The sequence below is a fragment of the Anarrhichthys ocellatus genome, unplaced genomic scaffold, assembly GCF_004355925.1.
Source record: "Anarrhichthys ocellatus isolate YVR2014 unplaced genomic scaffold, GSC_Weel_1.0 scaffold10, whole genome shotgun sequence".
Classification (NCBI taxonomy): Eukaryota; Metazoa; Chordata; class Actinopteri; order Perciformes; family Anarhichadidae; genus Anarrhichthys; species Anarrhichthys ocellatus.
In genome coordinates this window covers 10,785,407-10,794,546 of record NW_022280040.1, presented here as the reverse complement: position 1 = coordinate 10,794,546, position 9,140 = coordinate 10,785,407, and the positions used below count along the sequence as shown (strand labels likewise).

Below are 9,140 nucleotides of genomic sequence, written 5' to 3'. Positions count from 1 at the left end.
GTGTGTGTGTGTGTGTGTGTGTGTGTGTGTGTGTGTGTGTGTGTGTGCGTGCCCTCTCCTGTCCCTGCAGCCTACATCCACTCCAACCAGATCATGGGCTGGGGAGAGAAGGCCATTGAGATCCGCTCCGTGGAGACGGGACACCTCGACGGAGTTTTCATGCACAAGCGAGCTCAGCGACTGAAGTTCCTGTCGGAGAGGAACGACAAGGTGAGTCTGAGTACACCTGGACATTTGTGTCCCTCAGTGTTTGTCCCTCAAAACATTTACGACTTCAGGGATTTCCTTGCCAGTGAAATCAGCCAAGGTAACGGCGTAAGGTTTCATAACAATTGTAACGTTACGTAACAAGCGTCAGAACATTATGTAGCAACGTAACGCTACAGCGTAAATTGCCCGTAGCAGACTTTTTTAATGTAACAAGCGCAACAATGTCACGTAACAACATAATATAACAACATAACTAGCATAATAAATAACAATCGCCGTGTTGCGTAACAAGTTCTCACTTGTTATACGTGTTGATATAAGATGTAACTCTCAATAACGGTCGTTCGTTACGCTACGTTACTTACTCAGACCAAATGCAAAACATTTTCCTTGACTGGATTGGATACGGAGTTCATTCCGATACTTATATTAACCTAAATGTTGTTTAAATATGTATCTGACACACTGCAATGAATTCAGTATAATTCCAGTATAAAACATTTTCTTCTGTGGTGTATCACCTTAAAAACTCCATTTAATGATATTTTTAAGATGGACATCTCACACATAGTTCAGCACTGTGGCTTTAGCCTTTGATCAGTTTCACAATCAATAGATGGATAAATAAATGTAATATCATATCAGGTGTTCATGCTTTAACGCCGTCCGTCTCCTTCCCTGCAGGTTTTCTTCGCCTCGGTGCGTTCTGGAGGCAGCAGTCAAGTCTTCTTCATGACCCTCAACAGAAGCTCCATGATGAACTGGTAACCTTTCTCCTTCGACCCACAACCCTCCTCTTCTTCATTCTGAACATCGCCCAGACATCAGGAGAGAAGGATGACAGTGTGTGTGTGTGTGTGTGTGTGTGTGTGTGTTTGTGGAGGAAATCAACGAACTGCTGAACAGACGATTGAGCCCCCCCCCCCCCCGTAAAGATACCCTCCAACTGTAGGGGGCGCTGCAGGCCTCATGGATGCCTTCGCCCTTCCCTGTTGGGCGGATGGTTGTTCTCAAGGGTCTTGATCCAGGCTTTAAAGGACACTGACATCATGCCGAGTAGCCTTTTTTGACTTCCCCCATTTGACTAGATGGGGAGCCGTGGAGAAGTTCTCTGTGTAGCACATTCATGAGTTCTTACTGGGTGTTCACACTGCGAGTGCCGTTCGCCGTTCGCGCTGACTGCGTTTACTGCGGTGACTCGTCTTTTACTGCGCGTGTTTTAGTGAGTAAACATCGCTGGTTATTAACGTAGCATCGTTGGAAGAAGAAAACTCGGATGCAGCAGTTTTTAAAGTGTACTAAACTGAAGTGTCTCAATATAAAAGTCAGTTTAAATGGTTCTTAGTGGAACCTTTAGTCTTTGGAACCCTTATTTCTAACACTATGGTGTAAAGCCACGGCTGACAACATGACCTCAATTACAATTTACAGCTTCAATCTAGCATTTGACATTCATCATCTGACAATCTGACACGCCTCAAAACCTGAATTGTTCAGTCTCACGCAGATTGTGACTTCATTGGACTGATCTTGCACCTTAAAAAATAGATTTTAATGTTTCATGTTCATGCATTTAATAATGAACCTTTACAGAAACAACAAAACCTAATGCGGGACGCACGTCATTTTCCACTGACCAGATGTTGAATTCAGCTTATAGATATCATGGTCCTTGTTGTTGTTCTCATCTAAACCACTTCAATAGATGTTTTCTAGACTAACGTCTTGTAGCAAAACCTTTCAGCGGCGTCTTCGCTGCGCTGTCGGATGTTTTCTTTGTAAAGCAAAAAAAATGACATCAGAAAAGTTGCACGTTGTTTCCCTGGTCGAAGTGAATGGACTCGATGACGCCGTTGCTCACGGTGTGAACACTCACTTTGAGCGCTGCTGCTGAACAACACCTTCCCCTTTAGGAGAAAACAATACCACATAAGAGCAGCGAGAGTCACGGGGGAAATGTCGACATTTTATACCTGTCGCTGAGGATGCTGCACGGTTGGTTGCAGCTACTTCGTCCTGGTGTGTTTCTGGGAGGGGACAAGGAAGGTTGTAGATATTGTATTATTGCTGCAACAGCAACACAATAACAAAAAAAATATCTTCACCTCATTTCTCACAGGAAGAACTTGGCTTACAGTAGTTGCCAAACTTCTGGATGTTTTTTCTGCCGTTTGTTTGTTTCTCTCCACCTCTTTCTGTCCCTGCTGTTCTGTGTACGCTGCACATGTGTAAATACTCACTTTGATGTTAATGACGGAGTTCGCAAAAGCAGATGACACTGAAGAAAAAAAATAATATCGGTCTCGCTTTTTCTTTTTGTCATACTTCTGTAAATCTGTCTGTTTCGCTCAGATGGGACGGCTTTTCTTTTTCTTTTGTGACGAGCGAAGACTTGCACAAACGTTTTCCTCCGTAGTTCATCACTGTTGATTTAGTTGTGCATTTTTTGCATGGTGACATACATGTTTGACCTGTCGTCACTTGTTATGAATTGTAAGTTTTAAGGCAATACACGGACGGGTCTGACTGTAGAAGCTGCACGCTGAGAGTCAAACTTTCTACACTGAGCTGTAAAGTGAACGTTTTTTGTTTTTTTTAAATTGTAAGAATCAGCTTAGCATGTGGGCTTTTTATCTCACGATTAAGTCAAGATTGTACACTGGATAACTACAAGTTTACCATTAAATTTATATTTTAGGCTTTTTTTTTTGTTTATGCTCACACAAGGAGCGAGCAGGACGGGCTCGGCATCACTTTAGGATGGCGTTTTCTATTTTTATTTTATATTTTGCTGGGTTGACGACGTAAACGCCGACGTTTGTGGGATTGCGTTCAGGCTGTGAGAGGAAAGCGGTTCACCTTTTACTTGACATTTCTTTTCTTCTTCGTTGATCTTAAAGGGTGTGATTGAGGCCAACTGAAGCCTTTTACATGTGCAGGATGTTAGCATTAATCAGCACCCTGTGAATAAAGGTCAGGAGGCAGGGTCCGTGTGAGAGACCGTAGATTTAAAAAACAAAAAAAAGATATATATACTGTAAGAATTTTCATTATATCTTACTGATCATTTTAGAGAAAGACAAAAAAACAAACACTTATTAAAGCTTAGTTGTCTTTCTACACAATAGAGAACATAGCTATAAGAATTTCTTAAAAAAAAAAAAACAATACAATGTTTTTATTGTGGTATTATTTGTATTTCAATTTTTGTACGTATCAAGACTGAACGTATGTACGGCTGCCAGCCTGTGTGTGTGTGAGTGTGAGAGAGAGAGAGAGAGCAGGTGTGTGACATGCATGCGAGTGTATGTTTTCACCTTGTCTGAATCACTGGAATCAGTCAAAAGACGACCTCAATCTAGTGACACACATCTGTGATGTTGAAAAACTCTACAAATAAATGTCCTCTCCTTGTACAGCAACACTTCCTGCTTCACTCTCTTTCTTTATGCTGGTTCTGTACAACAACGTTCTGGCACCCTGGGGTGTTGTTGACGGACAACTCACTGTTGAGTACAAGTGATCAATACTGTGCAGGATTTCAACAACAATACTTTTCGTGCACACTGTGGTGCACAGGATAAAAACATGTAATAAAAGTTAATATTGAATTCGTAGAAACCAAAATAAATCTCACACTTATACTCAGACAACCTCTGATCAAACATTAGTGCTGAAATGAGTTAATCATTAGAGAAAAATCAACTTATTAGTTATTAATAAAGTCAATGTAGAAGCTGACAAGTTGATCTCACTCAAAAAGAAGATCTAGGAGTTGTGTGTACTTTGTATCTACTTGTTAAAGTTACTTAGAATTTGCTGTAGTTTAATTTTGTTAAGATGTTCCAACTTAAAAAGTAAAGTTAACTAAAAGCCATGCTTGCAGCTTTGTGAGGCTTCACACTTATACTCACTGTATTAACAAGTACAGGTTATGCCGGGTTTCTTTTTTACAATCATCAAACATTAGCGCTGAAATGAGTCGATTAAGAGAAAAATCACCTCGTATAAATAATATACTGTAGAATATGACAAGTTGATCTCACTTTTAAAAATCTAGGAAACCCATTGCCTTGAAAGAGGTAAGTACATATAACTATTTGTTTTATGCTTACTTTATATCTACTTGTTAAAGTTACTTACATTTTCTGTGTAGTTGTTCCAACTTAATATGTCAATTGAAATCAACTTGTTCTTTCCAAGGGGATTAAGAGTCATGCTTGCAGCTTTGTGAGACTGCACAGATGCTAACATCAGCATGCTAACATTTGCTAATTAGGAATTGAAAAAAGAAAACTGGAATGTCATTAGTTTTGCAAGTATTTGGCCATAAATCAAAGTATTGGACAAATTAAAATGTTGACCTGATGATGGCGCTAGAAGTAAAGAAAAGAAGCTTCAAACTATTTTTTGCATTTCTAAAAGTAAGAATATTTCTTCCACCACAGCTCATTTTTCTGATGTATATTTTGCTGTGTGGGATAGATAATGTATGTAATGTATTTGTATGACAGTTTGTATATAATAATGTATTTCTACACTATGATATTGCTGCTTTTACTGAAATAAGAGTATTACTTGTAATAAATTGTAATGGTGGTGGAAGAGGGTGCCCTAACTCTTCTTGGGGAGCCCCGGTATCCCGAGAGCCGCTGCTGACCTGGTTGCCATGTTTGCTCACCACAGACCTGGCAACCCTTTCTGCCAGGCTGCCACCGGAACCCATAATCGCCCCCCCTCTCTCCCTCCTCTCTCTCCCTTCTACGGATGCTGCAGTAAAGTTGGCCGCGCATGCGCACATTCGGTCCACTTTTTTTCTTGGAAGGTAAGTGTGGCATGGCGCGTGTTTCTGCCTTGAGGGGGGATAAACGTTGGACCTAACGGCTTTTTTACGTGAACCGTTACCGGTTTCAGAGGTACTATAGTACACGCGTGGTGGTCTGAGCGGCTGGTTTCTAATTTCTCCGTGGATGTGGTCGAGTCGCAGGGTTAAAGGGTGTGGGTGTCCATGTTCCCAGCTAACGTTACCAGGGTTTAATCAAACGGGACATGCGGCCTTCCGAGGAAGAACGCTTGTCATTCTGTCCGCTAATTTACTTTTATTTTTCCCGGTACATATACATATGAAGCCTGCGGTGTATTTGTCATCCCACTGTTTAAGTGTCTTATTAAAAAACGCCCCCACCAACCGCCGTCGCTCGAGTGTCAATCCGCTGGCTTTTTTTTTAATTTCAACGGAGCTGAATGGAGACGGCTAGCGTTAGCATTACGTTAGCTAACATAACGGTACTCGCTTTTTTTTTTTTGTGCAGCTGAAGCGGGCGCATGTTTGGCCAGTTTATAAACACCTTATTTTATAAGCTTATATGAATGAGGCTTGTTAATCTGCTAAATGTCGTTTAGATAAAAAATATAGCACAATATTAGCTGATTTTAGCCGTATACGTGACGTTATTGTTGGCTGGCTGTGTACCGTTAACTGCCGCTGTTGTGAACTCCAGGCCGGCTAACTTGCTCGCGCTAGCTAAATATATCAATTTCCAGAGCCTCGTGTTGTGTCGCGGTCTAAGTTGTCCGTGCTTCCACATGTCTGCATCGCTATATGTTCCTAATTTAGACTTAATTATTTAGACTTTATTTTTAATACAGATTATGAGGGGTGCTACTTTTCACCGAGATCTCGCGATAATCTATTCACAGTTTGGGGCCCTGGAAAGTCTGCAGTGGCCCAGAGCAAAAAAAAGAGCCAGGGACGGGGTCATTAAACTGGCATTTAATAATTCAATAATTAAGCAAAATTGAGACTGTAAAAAGATATTTTTGTTAGGGTGTTAATTGATAATATTCACGCAAAGATTGTGGCAGCTGTCATGTAAACATCAGAACTTTAGCGCTTTAAATTAACTGGTAAACCTGGCAAAACATTACATTTTTGTTATTGTCAACACCTTTTGGTAGGATGTGTAAATGTCTCTTAATCCCACCCTGCACCCTGTCTGTGGCTCTTACTTCCAAATCCACTGGTTTGTACTTTAAATATAAATCTACCAACCAGCAATAGTACATACTGTATTTGTTGGAATATTTTCAGCTGTGTATTTAGCCGTTTTCAACCACCTCCCTAACATCTAGTATCAGTGTCAGTACAGTTTTAGTGTCAAACACTGATGTTGATGCATGTGATATAAATAAGTTATTTGACCTGTAATCAACCTGCAGCATATTTAATATTTTCCTCAGATTGATACTAAGATGATTGATCTGTGAATATCTTGTTGCAGCACCGCTGACCCCATCGCACCATGTCAGATCCCGATCTTGACTTCACGGTTGGCGAGTCTGGCGCCTCCGCCACGTACCCCATGCAGTGCTCTGCTCTGCGTAAGAACGGGTACGTGGTGCTGAAGGGACACCCCTGCAAAATTGTGGAGATGTCAACCTCCAAGACTGGCAAGCACGGACATGCCAAGGTAAAAACTTTTAGTTTTTCAAGCTGTTTATTGTCACTCTGGTTATAAAAGATAAGAGCGTGGGGGGAAAAAATGTTTCATATTGTTCAGTGATTGGAGGATATATTCCTTTAAAGTGTGGTTAAGAAGCCCCGTCAAAATAAGAGCAGCTGTTCAGTAGCAGTGCAAAGTGTTAAATGGAGTTTGGTAATAAAAAACTGAACCAGTGTCAACGATGGCAGAGAGCTGAGGCTCAGTTTGGGCTTCTCAGATTTCAGCCCAGTCTGATCCGAGCCATCTCTGTGGTTCTTGCTTTAAAGTTTCTCTGAAGAACATTTAACTGGTTCTGGAACCAGTTTAGTCCTGATCCTCTAATCGGAATCGGCTTTATTGGCCATGTATGCGTGCGCATACATGGAATTTGACTCCGGTTACACATTACTCTTATCGTACATACACACATATGAAATATATACAATAAACAAGAGAAATATAGGAAAAACAAGGACATTTAACAGCTATATACAATATAAGTATAAATATATCCCAAACGTGTGTGTGTGTGTGTGTGTGTGTGTGTGTGTGTGTATATATGTGTGTGTGTATGTATATATGTATGTATATATGTATATGTATATGTGTATATATATAAAAAAAATACAATAGTACAAACGGAGGTAGTGCAATATGACTTATTTATTGTTCATGAGAGTGACGGCCAGTGGAAAGAAGCTGTTCCTGTGTCTGGTGGTTTTGGCGTACAGAGCCCTGTAGCTCCTACCAGAGGGCAGGAGTTGGAACAGCTTGTGTCCAGGGTGTGAAGGGTCTGCAGTGATCTTTCCTGCCCGTTTCCTGACTCTGGAGGTGAACAAGTCCAGGATGGAGGGCAGGCTGGAACCAATGATCCTCTCTGCAGACCTGACAATCCGTTGTAGTCTGTTTCTGTCCTGTTTGGTGGCCGATATCAGACCTCCATCAGTAAAGAGACCATCGGAGTGAAGATGGTCTGTTTCTATAGAGTTATTCTTAATGCCCGTCATCGGGGCCATCGGGTCGGATTCTGGTGAAAGCAGATGACATCCTGCAGGTTCACCAGAACCTCCTTCAGCTCAGACTCCAGCAGAGACCGGTCCACCGTGGACGGACCCAGATCCTCCAGCAGAGGTGGGTCTGCCCACCGTGGACAGACCAGATCCGGCTTCTCAGCAGCCTCGGACCTGCAGTCGGAGCTCCGGAGGGAGGAGGAGAGCTCAGCTCCCGGCAGCAGCAGCGTCTCCTCCTCCAGGAGCAGAGCTCCTCCTCTCTGGGACCCAGGACATATTGCTGGAGGTACGGGAGAACCAGGACTGAGAGGGGCAGACTAGACCCTGCTGCAGTAAAATGAGAGGTTTTCTAAAGAGACTCTGGTGCTCGGAGACACTACCACTTTCCTCTTCGGGGACCACCAAAAGAAGGTTCCTCGTTGCAGCATTAAGTAATGCACAGTCTCAACTTTTTCTTCCAACACTGCGGTTCTCCCACATGTACTTTGCTCTCTTTTTGGGCTCAACATGGATGGAAAAATTAAGATTTTGGCTATATATTTTGAAATGTGTGAAGTACATTTTAAATATTCTTATCACTTGACACTTGCTTCCTACACCGGGAGGGAAAACATGAGCTTTGGTTTCTTTATGATCGGTCCGTGGACTACCGATGGGAAAATAGCCTTGTGGCTAGTTACGGCTCATTTACAGCTATGTTTAATTTGTTCAGAATATTTAATTTATTGAAGTTTCGCATCATAATGTTGTTGTTTTCTGTCTGATTTGTTGTGCTGCGTTCATAAACCTCCTGTTTGGTCTCTTGATACCTGCACAGATGAAATACTTGACACTTTGTAATAAACCACATCTTGTTCTTTAAGGTTAACATGGTTGGTATCGACATCTTCACCAACAAGAAGCATGAAGATATGTGCCCCTCCACCCACAACATGGATGTTCCCTCCATCAAGAGGATAGATTACCAGGTGAGACAAACAACCCAGAACTCTTATCACACAAATGTAACTGCAGTTAACCAAAGGAGGACGTGAGCGCGGTCGTCTCTGCTGGCTTTTATTGAACTTTAAGTTCCGGACCTTTGGAATTATCAGACATTTTTGCAAAAAATATCAATGTCAGTCCTGCTCTTTCTTTAGAGTTTTGAGGTTGGAATAAGAACAATGTTTTCTAATGTGTCCTCACCGTCCCAGCTGATTAACATCAATGACGGCTACATGTGCCTCATGAGCGACACCGGTGACATCAGGGAGGACCTGCGTGTCCCCGACAGCGAAATCGGCAGAGAAATCGAGGGAAAGTTTGAAGCTGGTGACGAATTCATGGTGAGTGTAAATATAGTCCTTTTAGTGTGTGTGTGTGTGTGTGTGTGTGTGTGTGTGTGTGTGTGTGTGTGTGTGTGTGTGTGTGTGTGTGTGTGTGTGTGTGTGTGTGTGTG

At 42.0% G+C, this 9,140-nt stretch overlaps 2 protein-coding genes across 3 annotated transcripts in view; both read left to right on the top strand.

Moving 5' to 3' along the window:
- LOC116385115 (TRAF2 and NCK-interacting protein kinase-like) overlaps window positions 1–2,306 on the top strand; it is a 42,207-nt gene extending 39,901 nt beyond the window's left edge. The window contains exons 23-24 of the mRNA XM_031850317.1: window positions 71–210; window positions 895–2,306. Of these exons, the coding sequence (XP_031706177.1) occupies window positions 71–210; window positions 895–978 (224 nt within the window). The 3' untranslated portion in view covers window positions 979–2,306. The remainder of the gene's footprint in view (window positions 1–70; window positions 211–894) is intronic.
- A 2,657-nt stretch (window positions 2,307–4,963) lies between these two features.
- LOC116385187 (eukaryotic translation initiation factor 5A-1-like) overlaps window positions 4,964–9,140 on the top strand; it is a 4,445-nt gene continuing 268 nt past the window's right edge. The window contains exons 1-4 of one of the 2 annotated variants that reach the window (XM_031850417.1): window positions 4,964–5,035; window positions 6,492–6,680; window positions 8,566–8,670; window positions 8,896–9,027. In XM_031850417.1, coding sequence (XP_031706277.1) covers window positions 6,513–6,680; window positions 8,566–8,670; window positions 8,896–9,027 — 405 coding nt within the window. In that variant the 5' untranslated portion in view covers window positions 4,964–5,035; window positions 6,492–6,512. The other variant, XM_031850416.1, reaches the window with a different exon arrangement.